General features: G+C 39.2%; 1 protein-coding gene across 1 annotated transcript in view; it reads right to left on the bottom strand.

Annotated features, from left to right (window-relative positions):
* Positions 1–7,391, bottom strand: part of C6 (complement C6) — a 57,671-nt gene extending 50,280 nt beyond the window's left edge. Inside the window, exons 1-4 of the mRNA XM_037063233.1 lie at positions 7,290–7,391; positions 2,765–2,838; positions 2,214–2,375; positions 648–804 (exon numbers count right to left, since the gene is read on the bottom strand). Coding sequence (XP_036919128.1) covers positions 648–804; positions 2,214–2,375; positions 2,765–2,796 — 351 coding nt within the window. The 5' untranslated portion in view covers positions 2,797–2,838; positions 7,290–7,391. The remainder of the gene's footprint in view (positions 1–647; positions 805–2,213; positions 2,376–2,764; positions 2,839–7,289) is intronic.
* Positions 7,392–23,295: the final 15,904 nt, after the last annotated feature.

The following is a 23,295-nucleotide window of genomic DNA, read 5'->3' on the forward strand; positions in this document are numbered from 1 at the left end:
CCAATGAGCCATAACTTCCTCACCTGTACAATAAGTAAAAAACCACAGGTGGTGTGAAGTTTGAATAAGGTCACGTAGGTAAAGGGCCTGGAACAGTTCAGCTCAGAGAGGGGGTGCTCCACAAATGGGTTTCTTTTTCTTCCCCAACTGTGCAATTGCTCTGCACCTGCTCTAACTGGAGTTCACACGGTCAAGGTCGTCACTGGTGGGTAAATACTGCCGCTGGGAACAGTAAACAAACTGAGGGACTTTCCCATGGAGAGCGGAGACATGAGAGAGAGGGCAAAGAGGCAGGCTTTTGGGTAATGTCCCAAATTTCTGTCTGATTTTAAATCTTGGGCTGAAACCCCCATTTTCTAGCACCTGCTTTTGCTTCCTGGGTTCTCAGTGACACAGACCCGGGGAGTTACAGTAACAGCTCCCGGGGGCAGGATTTCTTTCTGATGGTCCTACAACAGTGCAACGTGTAAAATGGAACCTTCCATCCCCCCCAAAATTACTAAATGAAATTTCTCCCCAGGGGGAGGTAGGAAAGCTTATTTTTCAGAAATTGAAGAAATTCAGCCTTTCTGTGATTGAGTCTTTTGGGGAGTCTGAGCCCTTTTATTGCGATTCAGATTTCCTGAATAGGTCCATGTGTCACCTACCTGTTTTTCAACACAAGGATCACAGTCTGACCACGGTCCATAATCTCCCAGGAGGCAGTTAATGGGACAGGCTTGCACATTACATTCTCTGCTCTCATGGAAGGTGCAAAGCTGGCCACAGTTGTTCTTCACAAAGTAATCATTTGTTACTGCCTTTCTGTAATAGTGAGGGAAAATCTGCTTAGAATGAGTATATTCACTGTGGTTCCAGCCCAATAAGAAAAATATCACCAGGCATTAACTACACTGAATACAAGGAAAGCAGGTTTTCATGAAAAATCGGGGGGGGGGGGGAGGGCGGCGGGGGTTGGCATTGTGCAGGTCTTATCTCTTCAAGGAATTCTAATTTCTGGGGCCCCAGTGCAAAATGAAAGTGGGGAAGGGGGCGGCTCTCACTCAAAATGAAGAATTTCAAGGCGGTAATGGCAGAGCATCAGGCCAAGCCTGAAGCCCTTCCCCATGTGGGCTCACGCACCGTGCAGCCGGCCCCGACGGAATTCCTGGAAGAGGCTTCACAGGAGAGGAGAGGGGAAAGTCCCTGCAAGTAGCTGAAAAGGTGACAACACAATGTGATAGCACACTGGTTGGAATCAGAGTGGGCGGGGGGGGGGGGTGGGCGCAAAGACTCGGAGAGAAAGGGACGTGAGAGAGACTTCCTGAAAAATGTAAGCGAATTCTCCAGGCACCGAGGGGAAGGGCACGCGGAGGGAGCGGCCTGTGCAGAGGTGACTGGTGGGGCAGCAAGACCAGTCTATGGAGCTGGGTGGACTTGTGAAGTGCGCGGCTGGAAGGAACCGGGTTTATTGTTGCCCTCGAGGTGGTAGGGGTTTAGAGAGCTACTGAGGGGCCCTTCAGTAGACGACTATTATAAACCAGCCTGACTGTGCACACTTAGCGAAGGGTGTACTGGATGAGTCAACTGGTTATTTTAATGAGACTCACACTACACGTGCAAAAGTCGTTTTCTAAAACAGATCTCTAAAAAAGTGCTACAATAGCTAAACCACATTAAATACATGCCTCTCTCCCTCGACTCACAGGAGCACAAACACCCAGCAGATTTTTAAAAACTGCCGGGGACAAGTAGCCTGAATTGGTGAAAAGACTGGATTGCTGAATATGATTGAACCAACACAGTTTTCCTGCCTTTGCGCACATGCCGACCATCAAGATACGAGCTGGCGGTGCTGCTCGGCTGAGGTCATGTTGGCCTCTGCAGCGAGTGGGAAAATCTCTATAGTTAACTCACTCGCTGGTGGCGAGGACATTTATATGCTGATGCCATGAAAAGCTGGGGTGGCGATGCTAAGTCAATGGTCAGCAGAAAATATCGCACAGATTCTTAGCTAAATTTCTTAGAAACGCCTCAATTTTATGGAGAGAACAAAAATAGATTTTCATTCAACCTTTCATGGAAAAGACCTCAAACTCCATCCAAACTGGTGAGTTCTTATTCTGAGACACGCTGTTTCCCCCCCATTGCTTAGTGTAGAACTTTTGATATGACACTCGTCTTGGAGGTGGCCCGGGCACGTGGGAAAAGTTAGGTAGCTCCCCCCTCCCCACCTGAATCTGGTCTGGGTTCCAGTATCGCAGGTTTTCGAGCAGCTGGACCACTCACTCCATGCATAATGATCACAGTAACAGGCTTGGCTCTTGTCAATCAGAGCGCTCAGCAGGATGGAATACAGGATGGAGTGCCTGGCCATGTTCGAGAGCCTCCAGGCCCTGGAAAGGAATGATACATAGAATGTATCAAAGACATATTAGTGTAAAGCTCTACAAATCACTCTCAGTTAGCAATGCAGACATTATCTCAGAAAACATCAGCATCTCCCTGCCTTTCTTAAGGCAAGTTAACGCTTATAAACTTACAGGTTCATGAGTACAAATCCTATTTCTGAAGAATTTTAGAGCATTGATTCCTGTGGCTACAACCCCCAGTACAAGTAAATTTCCCTGAACTGTTAGTGATAGGCTACAAGACAAAGTACAGAGTGTATATTTGAACCCTATTTCATTTCAAAATTGGAATTCTTATATAACCTTATACTTTTTCAAAACAACTGTTCATTTTGCGTGGGCAGATGCCTCAAGTACATTTCAGTTCTCCGTACTTTTCTGGGCCTGGGGAGTGAGTGAGGACCATTTTCCTGGAAGCTTTAATTCAGTTTCCTGGCATCCTGGAAACCTGTTAAAGCAAAAAACAAAAAACTCACAGACACAGACAACAATATGGTGATTACCAGAGGGAAAGAGGGTGGGGGGAGGTGGAGGAGGGTAAAGGGGGTAAATGGGGAGGTAAGGAAACTTAACCTGGGGAGGTAAACACACAATACAATATACAGATGATGTATTATAGAATAGTATACCTTAAACCTATATAATTTTATTAACCAATATTACCCCAATAAAGTCAATAAAAAAGGAAAAAATAGCCAAGGACTTTTAAAAAGAGAGTGCACTCTCTGATTTACCTCTACCTTCAGAGTCACAGAACTTGGAGCTGGAATAGACCTTTGAAATCTGCAGGTTAAACTCCTTCATTTTACGGGTGATGAAACTGAGGCTCACGGAGGTGCATTGACATTGTGGCTGGAAGGCAACTGGGAGCCCACAACTCCTCATTCTTAGATGAGGTGTGTCCCTTCATTGAATTCACAGGGACACTAATTACTGAGTTACTGGAGCATCACCCTGTGCTTGGAGCTCTACCGCGCAGACCACAGAGGCTTTTCCAGATGTGGCGGAGAGCCAGAGGAAACCTCACCCAGCAGTTCCCACTGGTATGCTGTGGGGACTTGGGGACAGGGAATTATTGAGAGGAGTTTGCAAGGCCATCTCCACCCCACAATATTGCCATTTTGACCTTTATATCTCTAAGAAAATATGCAACATATTTAAATACATGGAGAAAATACTGCTGTAATTAACAAAGTAACTTTCCCTTAAAGAAGTAAAATCCTTTTTGCCTAATTTCTCTGCCTCAGTTTCATTATCTGGAAAACAGGAATACTACTTTTACCTTTTTCATAAGGCTTCTGGTAGAATTCAGTAAGCAATTTATGTAAAGTCCTTAAAACAATTCTTAGCATAGAATTCTCACGCAGTATTAGCTTTGAAAATTAATAATAACACTTAAGAGTATTGCAAATTTAATTGCAGCTGTTGGTCATGCATTTTCCAATGCATGGGAAGGGGTCTTTGAATTCAGCAAAGATCAAAAAGATCTTTGAAGATCAAAGATCATGAAGATCAAAAACATGTTTTGATATTAAACGCTCAAAATGATTTAGACATATGCTTTCCATTACTTTGCATCTTACAAATAAAAGCAGATCCCTGACCATCTGATTGGAAACTGCAATTTCCCACGGGTGTTTCACATCCTCCTCCACCATGTTATTTTTTCCTTTTGTCCATCCCCTCCTACGTATACATTATTACTGAGGTTCAAACGAGTATTTCCTCTTTCCCCTTCTTCAGTAGAAGGTAAACACCATGGAGGCTGATTTTTTTTTCTTTTTTGCCTGTTTTGTTTATTTTTGGATTTAGAAGAATGAGAGCAAGTATAGAAATAATAATAAATATTGTTAAATTGATTGAGTAGAATAGTTTACAAATGAGTTTTAATGAAATTTGAAGAATGAAATTTGAGTCCATACTTACAGAAACTTCTGTGATACTACTCTTAATATTTCTGCCAGATTAAGGGTATTGTATAGACTTTAGAAATGAACTTTTCTGTTCAACTGTCATTCATTGTTTTAGCAAGAGTGACAATCTGGTTAATCTCTAGCTTGTGATAGTTGATTAAAATAAAAAACTGGTACTCTTGAGATTTAGATAAATTTTTAATACTTGTAATTTATTTAGTCACATATATATTGTTTATATTCCTCTAAAACAGGACATATGATATGTACTCCTCTGCACTTTGCTTTTTGTACTCCATAAACACTTTGAAGGTATTCTCATAACAACACGGGCATATCTACTTAGTTCCTTTTAATGGCAACATAATTTTATTCCGAATGGGTTTATTACATTAGATTTAACCATTATCTTAATTGTGGACATTTAGTTTACATACACACTGCAACACACGTCTTTGTAATACATCTTAGCATAATTCTGTAGTGCCTCCATGGGGTAAACAGGTGTATTCCTAGAAGCAAAATGGCTCAAACAATATGCAAATTTGAAATTTGGATAGATATTCTGAACCTGCCTTAGTGAAATATGGCTCCTTCCAGAGTCTCAAAGAGTGAGCTTCTGATCACATTTTAATGTGGTTATTTAAAATTTCTTAGTTGTGATGAAAAAGTATTTCAGTAAAAAAAAGAGGTTTATCCTTTTTTACATTTTTGTTCAAGTCAGAAGTTTGAGATCAGATATAAAAATTGTTTCTCCAATATGCTAAAAAAAATAGAGCATTCCTAATAAATGAATCACTAAACTTTTTGAACTTTCCTACAAGCTCGGAGAAGAATGCTGGAATAAAAACCACCAAACTCACCGACGTATGGCTAAATGTGTCCTTCAGTTCAAAGTGGCATGAGCACCCCTGCGAGTGCCCACTGTGTGCCGCTGGGCATCGAGTGAGATACAGAGAAATAGAATCCACTGTGTTTGTTGGGGCGGGGGATGGGGGACAAACACTGAAGATGCTTCCCATGTTTTCTGTCCAAGCTTTTTCCCTCCAACTCATAGATAAGCCGCTACAGTCCAAGGCTATTTCCATCAGTAAACTGAGCACAGCACTTGCCTGCTGACTTCAGTTTCCTGCTAAGTAACTTGCCTGGTTTCCCTCCGCAGCACGGCACCATGGGAGAGTGGACCAGAGCGTTTAGACAGAATTTAGGTTGTGATCAGAGAGAGGGGCAGGAGGCCTAAACATCAGACCCAAGTTCAGACAGGGTGGTTTGTTTTTCTTTTCTTTCTTTTTTCTTTTGGAGGGGGAGTATAATTTGTAGGGTAATTTCTTAAAAAATTACGAATTATACAAGTATGAGATGAATACATTTTCTCATACAAATGAAAATATTATATATTATTTCTCTATTACCCATCATTTCTACCTTCTCTTTCCAGAAGTAACCACTATTACCACTTTGATTATATACTTCCAAAACTTTTTCTATTCATTCACATTCAAATATTGCTTTTTCTTTTTTTAAATTTAAATATACTTTTTATGCAATTATAGCCCTTGAGAGCTGAAGTTTCTAAACAATGTAAAGTTTCCCAGGTTAATTGCTAAACAGACCACCACCCCATCACCCCAGCCCCGAATTGGGGTCTTTTCATACAAGACTGCTTCCACAAGGAAATCTAAACAGAGTGTTTGGCTCTTGTTGCTGTTGTTTATTTGTTTTTTTTCTTACTAGACTTTGAAGAAATGGGTATCTCCCGGAATAATTCTCTCTATCGTAGAGAGAACAAATTCTTAAAGTATTTTATGTGCATTCAGCTTGTAAGTGACTGGGAAAGACTGAATTACAAGAGGCTACCAATTCTCAGTTCTCGGCAGACACTGTTTTAACTCCCCAAAGCTTGGAGAGTATAGGCGGATTTTACTCCAGTTACCATCAGAAACTGCAAGCACAGAACCCAGAAACAATATCCTGATCTCCTCTTTGGCTACAACTGTTCCAAAGCGATGAGAAACTGTTCTAAAGTGAGACGGTACGTCAAGGCCTCTCATTTGAGGGGATGCTCACAAAAGAGACAATTGGTAGCATCTCCTTTTATAACATTTTATTGCTACGAGGAGAAATTATTTTACATGAAAAAAATAATTTTCATTCCAATAAATATAATTACTTCACTAAGTTCTTTTATTCATGTCCCAGCATATAATATCAAGTGGTTCTTTATTTGTTAATTTTTAACATCTCTAGGCATTTGGAGATACCTAACGTTATATGAGGACATTTTAGGCATTACCACTTGGTTTCCATACAAACATGGAACAAAAGACGATGGCTAAGAAAACCCTCCACTGCGGGACCAGGGAGAAGGTAGCCATTCTGCAGGTTTCTCATCGCTGTCACCCCCTCCTGAACCCTAAAAATCAGTGATCCCATTGAATCACTGGAAATGACTTGGGAGCACTTGGAGAACGTTCGTGTAGGGTGCAGTCTGTCTGATTTTGACCTGGGTCCCTCCCTTGACCAATTTGTCTGCAAGGCAGCTCCATGCATCTTCCCCAGCAGGTTTGCGGGATGATCTGGTTTGCTCTCAGATACAGGTTCTCCCTTTCCTTGTCAATTCTTTGAATCTCCTATGTCTTATTTTTTTCCTTCTGTTTATGCTCCAGGAGCTCAAGAAATAATTTGCCACTGTTAATATAGACTGAGGAGCCCCCAGCACATGCCTAATCTGTTCGCTAAGGGTATGTTTGCTTAATTTTTAATCCTAAAGAGCAAGGTAGTTCTATGAAAGAAAATTTATGTAGGAAACATGAACTTTTAGGTCTTTTAAAATTCAAGCAAAGTAGTTATAGCTAATTTCAAAAAGACAAAGAAATGGCAATAATGCAAGTTAATGTGTTTTACACGTGAAAGGATAAATTTGTTAGAAACACAATCTACAATTCTGAAAGATTAAGATTACAAATGAAATCATTGGATCACTCACCTTTAAAACAGTGTGTGGTAGCCAAGGAGTGAATCCGTGAATGCCTGGGGAAGCAGTGGTTGCTCACAATAAAAAGGGTTTAAGTGATAATCCAGGCCACCCTTTGACCTCGTGGCTTTCTGGCACACAGCAATACGGTCATATCACAGACACCTGACACACCTAGAGTGTGTTGTACAAACATTCTGTGGAAACCCTGGCCTTTGTAAACGATTGCTTCCATCGGTAGCTACTGGCAAACCCCTGAGAGCGCTGCATTCCCAGGCACTGGGCTTCCCAGTGACTGCCCTGCTTGAGGGCCCTCCCGGTCGTGCTGCTCCTGCAGAGAAAAGAAATCTCTGACTCCACTGGGGGGAAAACACCTCTTTAGAATAAGTTGCCTAAAATTGCCTTCTCCTCCCCCTGTAGCAATGTTTATTTAATTAAAACATGTAGATTCTTATTTTTTCTAATTATAGAATATTTATTGAGGGAGATTCAGAAAACATAAAAAAGTATAAGGAGAGAAATCACAATCATTTTTAACGACCAGACAAAACCACTATTAATACTTGGAATAAGTACTTCTGTTCTTATAATGTGCCATTGTCTCTGTGAAAGTATGCACCTAAATGTACATACATAATTTGTAAATGCCATCACACACTGTTTTAAAGACTTCAGCATATAGAATTGAACACATTCCAAGGTTTATAGAACCATATCATCCCTGGCCTGTGCAAAATGTTCTTTTTTATTTTATATTTACTATTTACCCCCAAGGTCTTAGTTCATTTCTTTCCCAGATTAGTTGCATATATTAAGGCATTTGGTGTTTGTCCTTACATCTAATATCTAATGATATCTAAATATCATTTTTAGATGATGTGCATCCTTCAAAAGTAGAAAGTCTCATTTTCTATGTTTTTTTTGTAATGTATAGACATGGCATTTTGCTGAAGGTTGTATTTGATTTCTTACTCTCTTGATTGAGCAGTATGCGTCTGAGCCTCACTGAATGTGCATCCACTGAGCACAGACCCCCAGCGTGGGAGCCACGTCCCACTCACCACTCCCTTAGCCTGCACGTCCGTTGCCTGCAGCTGCTGCAGACGGAAGCATCGTGTGCTCCTCCCCTGTGAACCTGGGAGAAGATGTCTACAGACTTCGGGGTTGCTCTTTAGAAAAACTCCACCCCTTTACCTTCTCACCAGCACCTGTGAGGAGGGCTCCTCAGTGGTGAGTTCTTACCAGCCGTTGCTATCACCACCAGCCTCCTGCTGTCACACGGGATCTGTGCCCCGTGGCATCTTACGGCCGTTTAAATACCTCGTCTGTGGTCACTCATGAACTTCGGCATCCTTCATTCTCGTCAGACATTCCAATTTTCTATCTGTAAATTAGGAACTCATATTTTCTGACTATTTTCTAGTCTATTTCTTTTCGTACTTTTGCTGCCTGATTTTCGGGTGTGCCCCACACATTCTAGATGCTGATGCCGGGTAAATTTTGGATTTTGTGGATTTCTTCTCTCACCTATGTGTTAATTTTATCTATGGTGTCTTTGATTGAAGAGGAAAATCTTAATTTTAATGTAATGTAATCTCATATGTTTATTTTCCCCTGAGAGTTTTTGCTTTGGGTCATTTTTCTTTTGTTTATGAAATTATTTTGTTTAAGAAATTATAGTTTTATATTATATATGGTATTCTTTAACCTTCTGCTGTTACACTGTGTTTTATATATGGTGTAAGGTGGAATAAAATAAATAAAACAAACTCCACCAAATTTATCAATTAATAGATGCAGAAAAGCATTTATTGAAACCCAACACTTATTCCTGAAAACAACTTTCATCAAATTAGAAATAGAAGATAACTTTCTTAATCTGACAAAGAGGTTCTACAAAAAACTGGAGACTAATACCATAGTCAATGGAAAAATGCTGAACTTTTATCTCCTAAGATCAGAAGAGAGATAAGAATGCCTGCTATCCCCATTTCTATTCAGTACTGTACTGGAGTTCCTATCCAGTGCAATAAGGAAAGAAAGACACAAAAAGCTAACATTGAAAAGAATGTAAATAAAATGGTATTACTTATGGGCAATTGTGTATGTAGAAAATCCCGAAGAATCTACAGACGTATATTAGAATTAATAAATACATTTAGTAAGATTGCTGGATATAAGTTTATTACAGAAAAAATTGTTTCCACATACAAGCAAAATGCAACAGGATATTTAATTTGAAAAGATTTAAATAACAATGATCAAGTGTTTTTTTTAACATCTAATGATGATTCTGCTTTTATAAAAGGTTCACAATATAGCTTGTGGTTGACTAATGTGGACATTACACTAAGTAAAAGTGGAACAAAGTAGTGCAATAAAAATAAATAAAATGAATCCTGGCTGGTGTGGCTCAGTGGACTGATTGGCAGCCTACCAACTAAAAGGTCGTGGGTTCAATTCCCAGTCAGAACACATGCCTGGGTTGTAGGCCAGTTCCCCCGGTGGGGCATGTGAGAGGCAACCAATTGATGTATCTCTAGGACACATGATGTTTCTCTTCCTCTCTTTCTCCCTCCCTTGCCCTCCCTCTAAAAGTAAACAAAATCTTTTTTTAAAAGAAAGAAAATGATGAGGATTGAGAACATGGAAGCATACATTTCACTTTTGATTCAGCAATATCCAGTTGTGTGATATTCAATAAGTAATTTCATTGAAATTGTTTCCTCATTTGTAAAATAAATGTTTTTCATATTTTTTCAAAACAGTAAAAAAAATAAAAAATATTAATTATATTCTCAATATGGGAAACAGTGAATAAAATATTCCTCAGAAAACTTACATTTTCACCATCTGGTAGGGAATGGTTATCTCAGCGTGTCTCCTCTGAAGGACAAGTGGGAAGCACTACTCCCTGCGACATGCTTTAACATGCATGGTAGCTACGTGCCCCAAACTGGAGCGCATCACAACAAGAATATAGGTATCTGGTTTATAGTATGCTTTCTTTCTGCTATACTGTACTGCGACTTTAAAGATGGACATTTCAGGCTAATGAAGAAAGCAGAGTGGTGTGTTGGAGACACTTTGGGGCTGGCGTAGCAGATTCACCTTGAGTATGTGAGATGATAAATAGGAGAGAAAATAGTTGGTGACTAGAAAGAAACTATATCATTTAAATATATACATTTCTTTTGTTGTTGCTGTTAGTTCTTTGAAGCCCTAAAATTAAACACATTTTTCATAGGTCTTGGTGTTCAGAGCTAAAGGCAAATTCTAGAAGTCATAAGTTAAAGAAATGAAAGTTAGGGGCCAATAAGATGAGCCTGAATGGGATTGTTAAGCAACACGGGCTATGAGGACAGAGAAGTGAGCAGGTTGTGTGTTGCCGCACGGGGACAACACCGGTGGAGAGGGCTGGAGGTGGTGTGAAGGAACTCCTCAGATGGGGAGCAAATGCCTGTGGTCCAAATACTGGAACTGACCTGGCGTCACCTAGAGAATCTAGCATCTCTTCAATAATGTATGTTTGGGTTCCCTTATGGATCATTATGGATCATTCAATAATATATCCACTCCTTTTCTAGAGGAGGGTCTGGCAAACTGTAGTCAGCTACTCATTTTGTAAATAAAGTTACACAATGTCATTGTCTATGGTTGCTTTTGTACTGCAACGGTAGAGTTGAGAAGTGGGCAACAGAGACAGTATGGCCTGCAAAGCCAAAAATATGTACTACCTGGCCTTTACAGAGAAAATTGAGGTTTCTAGTCTGATCCGTATGACCACTGTGTCCAGTTCCAGGAGGCAGAAGTAGTGTTCCTTGGGACTGATGGATGGGTGACTGTTCCAGAACTAGAAATCAGTGCTTGGGTGCAATTGTGCAAGAATATGAGTGTTCTCTAAGCAATATTTGGATGCATGTTGCTGAGAAACAGAGAATATTATAAAGTTCACCAGCTGAGTTGTTTCAGCAATCACAGGCCTTCTGAAGTATTGGTTGAGGACATGGATTGCAATTTTCACACAAAGTGTTCTCTGTTTTCGTAATGCAGAAAGTTACTAGTGAGCTTACATGTAGAGTGACCAGTATAAAAAGCCTTTAGTTGTAAAGGAACAGAAGGGTATAGAAGGAAATCAGAGCCAGGACATGGAAAGTTAAGATGGAACAATTATAATTTTTCCAGAAGGAGAATAGTATTTTGTTCAAAATCTTTATTCCTCTGCTAATGATGATAGGTTTGCAGAGAAATGGCATTTTCTGCCAAGAAAATAACCCCAAACATGAGATAATGAACAGTGGAAGCTGCTGATTACCTGGGGGCCTTTTTGTATGCTAAGTATTCGCATGCCATCTGATCATTACAGCAAAAATACTATAATTTCTCATTAGAGCCAAGGCTAACGACCCCATCTATTTCACAAGTCCTTTTGTGTGCACGTGGTCGGTCAGTGTGTGTATGGATCAAGTGAAATGGCAAATCAAATTATTTCACATAGTGATTCATAAATCAAAACTCTCAAATGGAGGAAACAGAAGTTTGCGTTGATCCTCAGGCTACCATGTTCCTTCTCTCTCTCTCTCTTTTTTAACTACTAAAATTATTAGAATAGTCTAAATTGGCTGCATTTGATGTATTACCATCGATTCCTCATTAACTTCGCTCTTTGCTATCTGGACTATAAAAATACAACCAGCCTACAGGAACTACTCTCTTAATGATGGCCAGTAACCTCTGAACTGCCTAATGTGGTCACCTTGTCTCAATCCACTATTGGGTCCTTGGACACAGATGCCTCTGAGGAAATTTCTCTTTCCACCACTATGATTCTCCTCCCACTCCTATCTGGAAGACTTTCCTCAGCCTCTCTTCTCTCATCAGATATTTTATCTACCTCCGTGGATTTATCCATCACATCTGTGTCCATTGCTTCCTTGTCCACCAACCTCCACATTCTAATGTTTGCTAACGGTTTCCAGACAGAACAGCATATCACAGGGGTGGCAACCTCTCCCCCACACTTCCTCCATTCTAGAATCTGAGGCTTGTAGCTCTTCTCTCTGAAGGGTCTCTTGTTTATGTAACTCCCATCTTTCCCACCTCTTTATCATGTCTGCGGCTACAGCTCCACGTCCAGCCCCCAAACAACTCACAAGGTGAAGACAACATCAGTGACTTTGCTGGTCCTACCATTCCTCCTGAACTATCTGACCAGATCACATCTTCTAGAGCTCGACACAACTCTACTCAAAATCTCAACAGTGTTCTCTTCGACAGACCATCCAATTGGGATCAGAATTCAAATATCTGGTATGTGAAACTCTGAGCAATTGGATCCTATGTAACCTCTTAACATTTATTTTCTCCCCTCCCATTTGCAAAATTCATCATCTGGCCAAATTTGACAACTTGCTTTTCCTCCAAATGGGCTACAGTTTCTCCTGCCAATGTATTTTTCCCCTAATTTTAAATTCTGAAATTCTAAATTCAGTGCATTGTGTATCTGCTCTTCTAGGAAAATGCATTTTCTTCTTAAATCTTCCTGCATCTTACAAACACTCACTCTTAAGATCAGATACTGTATTTTTCCTCCATCCTTTAAGCTTATATAGCTTTTACCTCTTACCTGGAACTCACCTGAAATTGCTGGGTATCATGATTATCGGTATGTTATATTATTACCTACTATCTCTTACTCCATTTAATATATTCAAAGTTCCTAATGACAGGACCTAAATAATATTCATCTTTATAATTAATTAACATAGAGGTTAAATAAATGCTGATTGAATTGAGTTGTCTATAATGATGAATTTGTAAGAAAATTGCTGAATTTTACATTATGCCTTTACATACATGCTCTTAGCTAATAATTCTACCACATAGGTTTTCGCTCACTTCAAATAAGAGGCAACAATCTTTCCTGCAGCAAAGTGCTTCAAAACTGCTTTTATTTAGACATTTGCTGAACTGTTAAGTAATGCATAATGATGATATTAAATTGCATAAACCCTTTGGTGAGTCTTTGGAAGGAAAAGAAAACGCGCCTTCCTTACTCTCCTAATCTAAAACTGATCGAACATAAACAGCTGTGTCATAGAAATCTAGTTTGAGGTGAAACAAGTCCAACCTCTGCATGTTTTTTGCCCCTTCTAGTATTATAGAAGAACCTGGATTAGATTTTAATTCAGACCCTTTTGATAAACGGGAACAACAAAAAAAAGCTGGCTGAGGTCAAACAGGTCTTACCTCAACTCTTGAGTCAACTTCCTACTGCGCTTCTGGGCCTCCAGCTGTCCCACGCACGCTGACCACTATGACCAAGGTAATTTTCTCCCTTGTTTCACTCTGGCTGCTGAAACAAAAGTGCCATAAACTGGGTGGCCTACCAACATCAGAAATCCAGTCCTCACAGTCTGGGAGGCTAGAAAGTCCAAGATCAAGGTGCTGGAAAATTAGATGCCTGGTGAGAGTCCCCGTCCTGGTTCATAGACAGCTGCCTTCTCTCTTTAACTTAACATAGTGGAAAGGACAAGAGTGGTCTCTGAGATCTGACATAGAAAAAGTCACAAATCCCAGTCATGAGGGCTCTCCTCTCACAAGGTAATCACCTCCAAATACCATTGTATGGGGGACTAAGTTTCAACATACAAATTTGTTGGGGAAACAGATATTTAATGTATAGCATTTTCCTAAAGCTCCACTATGATGACAGTCTTGTATTTGGGTAGCATTTTGTGGCATGCAAAATATTTTTCAAAGTGCCAAAAGAACAATGGTATATATTTACCTATTCACATCAATTCATAATTATTCACTAAGCACTAGACTATGTTGAAACTTAAAGTTTGGTTAGTTCTTTCAAGAAGCTTTGTTAAAAGATAACAATAGTTGTAAAGAAAAAAATAAATGTGACAAGTACTGGAAATTATTAGAAGTCTATCCTAGAAATCACAACCTCTCATGCCTGAGGTCACCCATTCTCTTGTAGTTAGGTCATATTCACTGTAATGATCACCATTGTCACTACCCAGGGCCTTTTATTCACTCATTCAGCAAAAAGTTTACTGCAAGGCACTTGAACAGCGAATAAAAGAAAAAAATCCTGCCTTTGTAGAATTTACAAGCTATTGAGCAGAGGACAGAAAAAGCAAATTAAGTATGCAAATTATACAGCTTTTTAAGGAGCACTTATTTAATATTTATTAATCATTATATCTTATAAAAAATGCAGGTCACTCTGGAAGTCTATCCTCAGCCTCTGTTCTTTCATCAGCTGTTTTACCTACAACAGATAACTCCAATCCAACTCCAGTAGATAACTCTATTGATAACTCTATGAATAGATAACTCTAACTCTAATAGATAAATGGAGTTACCAATTTTTTTCACTTCTGGGCTTTCTTGGAAAATAATCTCTCCAGTCTTGTTTTAGAAAATCTAATCTTATGGGACCTGTTGAGTTGGCTGCATATCTCATAATTCTGCCTTTTGGACATGACTATGGGCTCAGATTGGGTATGAGCCATTTGGAAATTATGTGCCCAAGCTGGGGATTGGGACTGAGACCCCAATTCAACACAATGGGAAGCTTACTTATGTTACATGTAAGGAGAAGTAGAGAATGCCTTCCTGCAGAAAGAAGAATGAAGTGGAAACCTGAAGCAACGCATAGAGGTGAGATCATGTGTCCCCACAGAGTGTAAATGTTGTCCCTCGTGAGGCCCAGGTGTACTTTCCTTGATTTCCATAATATATACCATTCCATTAGATAAATGATCTTTTTTTTCTTGCTTAGGATGCTTTGAATGTATTTTTTGTTACTTACAAACAAATGATCCTTAACTAATATAAATTTTGCAGTTTTCAAATGTGATTTCAAACAAGATATTCGGACACCTTCACAATGGTATGATAGGATGCTGTTCAGTCAGAACGAATGAACCCTACCCGATTCGCCGGAGCCGTGTATCGCAGCTGATGTCAGCCCAGAGCCGTCCCCAGTGAAGGGGATGGTGCATATTGCCCGCTTTCTCTGAGCTACACACAACCACTAGCAATTGTAGAAATAAATAAAAACAGTTACATATTTACTAGAAATTATTTATTTTCTCTCCTAGGATAGTGTGGAAAGTAGAAGGTAGAAATTGTGCTTCCAAATCAGGACAGCTTCCTGGAGGTGGGTCATCTAAGGTCAGTCTGTATAATGGAAGGGAAGAGGTTGAGAAAGGTCATCCCAAGTTCAGGTACTGCTGTTGAGAGAGCTTTGAGGGGGCTACATTACGTACTGTTTATTTCCTGGGTTGTGAATAGCTCATACATGAAGCACTAAAGCAATGTAGGCAGATGTGAGGTCCTTGAGACCGTTCTAACCAAGCACTTGAAGGGAAAACTTTTATTCTGAATTCTGAGGCTGTGGAAAACTCCCGAAGAGTTAAGGAGGGCAGTGATTGATGCTCTAGGCAAAGCATGGAACAAAGGAAGAAATAAGTCCCGGTCAGACGTCACCGGGGTCACGGCGAGGCCAGTGGCTGTGAGCGCGGGAGAAGTGCTGTGCTGCGGCGTGTAAACACGTCCAAGTTTTAACAAGCGTTTGAATTGAAGATGCAGTGAGACTTGGCTCCCACGAATAAATATCGAGTTTTTCCAAGTTCTTCAAGGGGGAAGTTGTTTCAGTGAAGTGCTGGGAAGCCCAACGAGCACGTTAGCAGTGCGGCACATGGACCCCAGCAGTGGAAGACAGCAGGCCCTGCACACACCAGGTCTGCAGCCAAAGGAGAGAGAAGAATGAAAGAGATGGAACAGACGGAGAAGTGTTCGGCGAGGTCATATTTTAAAATAACCAAACTCTGATGGATAGTTGTACTTTCCATAAATGATGATGAGACAGTCTTACAGTGATGAAAAATGCAACTTGTGTTGACACGAACAAAGAGTGTCTTGATTCCTTGACATGTTTTTCAGACACTTGCCAAAATGGGGCTAATCATTTAGCTGTGTTTATCCTTTTTAAGACTTGATAAAAAGCCACTTTTTCTTACGCATTTATACAAATTTTATCTTAAGAGAGTTCATAATGAACCCAAACTATTGCCCAACCAACCCTTAGTTTGGAATTATTTTAAAAGTCTATTTTCTGGGTTCATTTTTGAATATTCACAGAGCACCTACTATAGATGAAGGAATTAATTAAACCCTTAATATAATTATGAATTAAACAGATATGATCTTTGCCCCCATGAGTATACTTATAGTATATTAGATAAAAGTGATATAAAACAAATGAACACACACAAAAAGTATATGATAACTTAGAGTACATATTTTAATAACTTTTAAAGTATTTTAATAAAATATGATAAGTTCCATAAAAATAATAGGATGTTATGAGAAAGTGTAAAGAATATGGAATTTAGGTTTGAAGATCAGGGAAGGTTGGAAGACAAACATTTGAAATTTTATTCAATTAAAAAATTTAGTAAGTAGAGTAAAGGGAGACAGATAAAGAATTGTACAATTATTTTCTTCAAGCTTAAAAAGCCGTTGTAAGCTTTATTAAGGTATAATAGGCAAAATCATTATTTTACATATAAACCACGGTGATGTAATGATACACATGTGCATCGTGAAAGATTCCCAACAACTCGTTGATGAACATATCCATCACCTTATACACGTCTTTCTCTTTTTGGTGGGAAAATGTAAGTTCTACTCTCTTAGGAAATTTCAGTTGTATAATACAATGTTATCAGCTGTAGTTACCATATTTCATGTTAGATCCTCAGGCCTCATTCATCTAAGAGCTGAAAGTTTGCACCCTTTTACCAACCTCTTTGTATTTTCCTTATTCCTCAACTCTGTGTCTAAGAGTGAGACTCATTATTTTTTACTTTTAGATTCCATCTATAAGTGAAAGAGTGCAGTATTTGTCTTTCTCTGACAGGCTTATTTCACTTGCATGATGCCTTCAGGTTCATCTATGTTGCTACAAATGGCAGGTTTCCTTTCTTTTTCATGGCTGACTATTATTCCACCGTATGTATACCACATCTTTGCCCAGTCATCTGCTGAGGGACACAGGTTGCTTCCATGTCTTGGCTACTGTGAATAATGTTGCAATGAATGGAGGGGGGTGCAGATGTCTCTTCAATGTTCTACTTTAATTTCCTTCAGATATATACCAAGAGGAGAGATTGCTGGATCACATGGTAGATCTAGTCTTAATTTTTTGAGGAACCTCCACAGTGGTTTTCATAGTCGCTGCACCAACTCAAATTTCCACTGACACTGCTCGAGGGCTCCCTTTTTCCCACATCCTTGTCTACACTTGTTCTCTCTCTCTCTCTTTATGCTAGTCATTCTAACAGGTGTGAGATGATATCTCACTGTGGTTTCAATTTGCATTTTCCTTATGATTATTTACATCGAGCACCTTTTTCGGGTACCTGTTACCATTTGTACAGCCTTCATTTTTATGCAGGTAAAGTATTATTAATAAAGGAGACTCTAAGGTTCTGGGACTTTAGTGAGTCTCCCAGTTAATGTAAAAAAAATAAACGGTCAGAGGGGAATTAGAGGTCTGCTGCTCTCTAGTGGAGCTTGTTTTACTTGGCTTTCTGCTCTCTCCTGTATTCCCATGGCCACCCAAATCATTTGTGATGTCTGTTTTGCTTTAGTAGACTTATTAATGTTTTGAGTGTAATTAGAAAAAAAAGCCTTTAAGTAAACTAGATTTTTTAAAGGGCAAGGATATAATAAACATTCCTGGTAGTTTAATTTTAATATTTCACTAAAATGTTTTATTAATCTATTTACATGATTAAATAGAATGAAAGTCTTAACTGACAAACCAAAGCCGTTACTTCACCTCTTCCCACTCCAGTCTTCTCTTTAGTACCAGTTACTTTCAGTTTAGAGCTGGGTGTTTTGTTTTGTCTTGATCTCCATATTTCTTAGTACTAGTACCTGTGCACATTTATTTATCCTGATCCCAGGTCTTTGTGCTGTGGTCTTCATGTAAACCCCGTAATATATTGTTATATTTTCTTTTAACCATGCATTCACAACAGGGGTAACATCATCCCCACAAGCATGCAAGGAGGCTGTTGTGGAGGTGATGAAAAGTCTTAGGTATTATGGTTGGTTGTGGCCCTACAAAGCTGAACCCTACCCAATAAGACTTTTTTCCTAGGAATTTAATTGCTTTTGTTGGGTCTTCTTGCACATCTCATGAGCGACATTGACATCAAGTTCATGGAAGATAGACATAATGTATGCAAGATCAAGGCTAAATAACTCTGGGGAGTAGATGACTTCTTTCTTTTGATTATTCTGTTTTGAGGTGGGAGGTGGTCTACTCACATGTATTGGCGGCTGTTGGCTGCCTCATAAATACTGTCTGTTTGATCTTCAGTGTTTTTGTCTGTGACTTTGGCTTTGAGAATTAAATGAAAGTAGTTTATTTCTTATTATTCAATTCTATATATATGATTCAACCCGTCATGTCAAGTGCTGAAAAAAATGTTGACTATGTTGAAATGAACATCTATTTATTTTCTACTATCAAAAATTAAAAATTAAGTTTATTAAACATAGTTTTTAAGAAAGCTAATGTTTAAATTATGTTTCTTTTGTAACAATTAATAATGTCATTTGCCCTTCTTACTGTGTATTACCTATGTTGCTAATTTGCTATTAATTTTATAAATTATAATTTATAGATTTAAATAACAACATGAAAATTTACTCAGCAATAATTAATTGGTGGGGGGAAGTGAGTAATTGGGGCGAAGGGTCTAACAGGCTCCCAGGGGGTGGTAATGAAAAATGGTTGGGAAAGTAGTTTAACCATCATATGTATTTCAGAGAAATGAAGAGGAAGAAACCGTTTACTTTTATGTGTGCCCACATATTCGTCACCCCTGACCTTCTTCAGTCCACGTGTAAGGTCTGTTTTTCCAAGCCTAGATCTCTCACTGGAAAAACGTGGGGAGGTGGTTGCTTATCCTGAGAGAGGTAGCCTAGGGCCCCCAAGTCCTTTGCTTGCACAAGGTCCTGCAGAGGAAAATGGACCCCTTCACTTTGGCATCCACCACTGTGCCTATTAGCCTATCGCTTGCCCTGCTCCAAGCCAAGTACCATTCTTCTGTTGGCTTTCTATTTTCCAAACATTGTTGAAATAGGTAGTATGTCTCCTGAGATCTCTATTCGCCTTGTCTTTCTTGGGTTTACGACATTTTATTTCTCTCCTATTATAATGAGAGATTGAGAAACTTACCCCATACGAGCAATTGCTTTGTTCAATAGAGACTCATGTAGTCCTTTAAATGGAAATAAACTTAACCTCTTAACTATATGCATTTAATGAAATACTTTCCTTATTCCCTTCCCCATCTTCAGAAACTTGAACATGCACAAATCCTTTTGATATTCTACTGTAAATTATGCTTTCTGGTCTGTTTAAAGCACAGATATAAAAAATATCATTCATAAGAATGGGAGGGAGAGAGTACATTCAGCTTGAAGCTGGACTTGCCTCAGGTACTATTGCAATAAACAAAGGCGTTGGTTTTTATGGTTTCTCCTATTGCTTGACATTTAGGAATCAATAGATATTGTTACCCCAAAGGACACTTGGCAGATACATGTCAGAGGAGCCAGGAAAACAAATAGAGCAGCAGCGAATTAGCCATAAACCTGGGATGAATTCATTCTTCTACCAGGACTAGATGGTCGGATGGAACTGTGCTTGAATAAAAGTGCTGTCTCCCTGCTCTTCTCTCCAGTGAATTTAGAGGAAATCAGCAGGGAATGGCAATTACACAACAGGCTGGGTGGGTGAGCAATCCCAGAGCCAAGTCACCAAGCGAAACAAGATGACTTGGACACAGTACTGTCACAGCCCTACCCATTCAGGACAACAGTTCAAGACACCTTTTCTTGACACCACAGAATATGCCTACCGACCTTTTGTGTGATTGCACTGGCTCAGCCCTTCAATAGGTAAGGTGATCATTTTCTTTTTGAGTTTGCATGCCTGCGCTGTAGTAGTTTCATGGTTTTATGGAATGCTTTGATCATCTAAATTATGAGGCAATCACATTTAAATAAAATTGGGAAGGTTGTATAATATCACAGGAAAAACTTCAGACTGGAAGGCAGAGCTGCCCCTTTCCAAATGGTAGACCTCAGGGCCCCGTCTCTTAGGTGCCCGGATGCTGTGGTGTGGCGATAACACCACTAACCTCCACGGTTGTTATGAGGGTCATTTAGGATAATGACTGTTTTCTAACATAAAACTATGGCTCAACCAATTATAACATAACAGCCTAAATTCAGTCGCCAGTGAAATAAATTTTTTATAATCCACTTTGTTTTTTCAGCAATAGCTCAGAAAGCTCAGAACAGAGAAATACACAGCTAAAACCCAACTTTACTATAAAAGGTTACAAAACTAGTTTTGAAAAGTCAGAGGCTGAGTTTTCAAAACTATTTTTGTAAACTCAATCATGTTTAGGCTCTTAACAGGCTTCACTTTAATGTTAAATCCTATTTTTCTGGTCCAGTGCTATTAAACGTCCAAAGTTGTCCCAACGTTGAGCACAAAAATTACAGAAAATCTTGTTTTCTGAGATAATAGCACCATTTTGTTTTGTTTTGTTTTGTTTTAAACAAGATTTAAATGGTTTCCAGCACATTACCACCTTACACGAAACCATCAAACCCCTTGGCACGACCACTGAGAATTTAAATTACAAACTCCTTACAGTGGGTGTTAACTATGCTTTTTGAAAGACAGAAGTTTTGTTGTCCAATTAGTTCACTTTATTGTCCTGGGGCTGCACTTCCAAAGAAGGAGAAGAAAGAGCAGAAGACCCATTCTAATTTCCTCATATCTCCCCATATGTCACGGGTTGGGTGTCGTCTTACAAACCAAAAGGTCACAGGTTTAAGTCACGGTCAGGGCACATCCTGGGTTTTCGGCCATGCCCTGGGGTTGGGGATGTGCAAGAGGCAATCAATCTATGTTTCTCTCACACACAATGTTTCTCTCCCCGTCTCCTAACCCATCTCTATAAAAGTAAATAAACAAAATCATAAAAAAGGAGAGTAGACCACCATCAGTTCCCAGCAGTGGTGCTGTTGGCATTAAGCCAGATGGTCTTGTGTGCATTGAGTGTTTGTTGGTATTTCTGGCCTGCACTCACGAAATGCCTGCGGCGGTCCCCAGTCATTTTGACAATCAAAACCCTCCTCCACACATTTCCAAATGTCCTCTAGGGAGCAAACCACCCCCAGCTGGTAACCTGAACCTCAGAGGAGGAAGAACTAATGTATTTTTTAATGTCTCTGTTTATTATGCACGCACAGATAATCACTTCTGGATCATTCACCAATTATAGCTAAAGTTAACTCTAGTTTAATTTTTTTTCTAAAGTAATTTAGGCCCACATTTTGTTTTTGTTCCACCACAAACTTAATATAAGCTCTGAAATTCAAACATCTTTTAAATTCTCCATCTGGGCTCATGAAGGAGTTCCCTGGCAGTGAACGGAGCTGGCGCACGCACAGAACAGCTGTGTGACTCAGTCACACAACTTTACTCGGGGAAAGGACACCCGAATTTTTGAGAAACAGAGTTTCAAACACAAAATGTCAAACCTCAGCGAGTAGTACCTCTGACTTCCAAAACTGTTCACTGAAAAAAACCCTAACCCTCAACTACTCTAGTTTCAAACACTTGTCTCGAAGATGAACACTGAGTAGAAAGAGCAGAGTTATGTAATAAATGAAAATATTAACTGGTTAGATTGGACAAGACTGCACTTCAGTTACACAAAGATTTGCTTCCCAAAATGCATAAATGGAAATCTCCAGTCGCCTCACACAGACCTTGTTGCCTATCAATCACATGTCATAAAAGGCACTATGGATTAATAACGGTCTGTAAAACTCAGTCAACTTTCATCTAGAGTTCTTTCTTTTTAAACCAGCCATTCTAAGAAACACAAACCTCACAGGCATCCTTACCAATAAAGAAAAGAAAATAATGAAAAAGTGGAGAACTTACCTGTGACTGAAGAAATAGCAGCAGGCAATTCAGCACCACAGCCAAATCCATAGTAATCTCATATTTCTTGTGGCCTCTCATCAGGAATCTCAATATATACTGAAATACTGAGGTCAGAAGCATTTCTCTTCAAAAACATTCTAGTTTTGAAGACTTAGTTTCAGAATAAAATTTAATAAAAGTTAAGCTTTTAAAATTAAAAGAGACTCAAATGTATTTTAGAGAGAAATTTCTATATACTGTAAACCTAATTTAAAATGTCTAAATTTTAAAGTTTTTTTCCAAAGAAATTGGCAGAGCAAATAAAAACACAGCTGTATTAGGTTTCTTCTTCCCATTATTTTAAAATTAAAAAGTACAAATTAAAATGAAATAACTTTTTAAAGTATTTTTATTGATTATGCTATTAGTTTTCCCAATTTTCCGCCTTTATCCCCCCTCCACCCTGTCTCCACAACCCTCCAATATTCCCCCACCTTAGTTCATGTCCATTAATTGTACATATAAGTTCTTTGAGTCCTCTGTTTCCTATACCATTTTTATCTCTTCCCATCTATTTTATGCCTACTAATTATGCTTCTTCTTCCCTGTACATTTCCCCCCATTTCTCCCATCCCCCTCCCCACTGAACTCCCTCTGTGTGATGTCCATTTCTCTGATTTTGTTCCTGTTCTGGTTGTTTGCTTAGTTTTTGTTTTAATTGTTTTTCTCTTCTTTTAGGTTCATTTGTTGATAGTTGTGAGTTTGTTGTAATTTTATTGTTCGTATTTTTATCTTCTTTTTCTTAGATAAATCCCTTTAATGTTTCGTATAATAAGGGCTTGGTGATGATGAACTCTTTTAACTTGACCTTATCTGGGAAGCACTTTATCTGCCCTTCCATTCCAAATGAAAGCTTTGCTGGATAGAGTCATCTTGGATGTAGGTCCTTGCCTGTCATGACTTCAA

This window comes from Sturnira hondurensis, unplaced genomic scaffold (genome assembly GCF_014824575.4).
Source record: "Sturnira hondurensis isolate 20B ecotype Veracruz unplaced genomic scaffold, ASM1482457v3 Scaffold0014384, whole genome shotgun sequence".
In the NCBI taxonomy this organism is placed as follows: Eukaryota; Metazoa; Chordata; class Mammalia; order Chiroptera; family Phyllostomidae; genus Sturnira; species Sturnira hondurensis.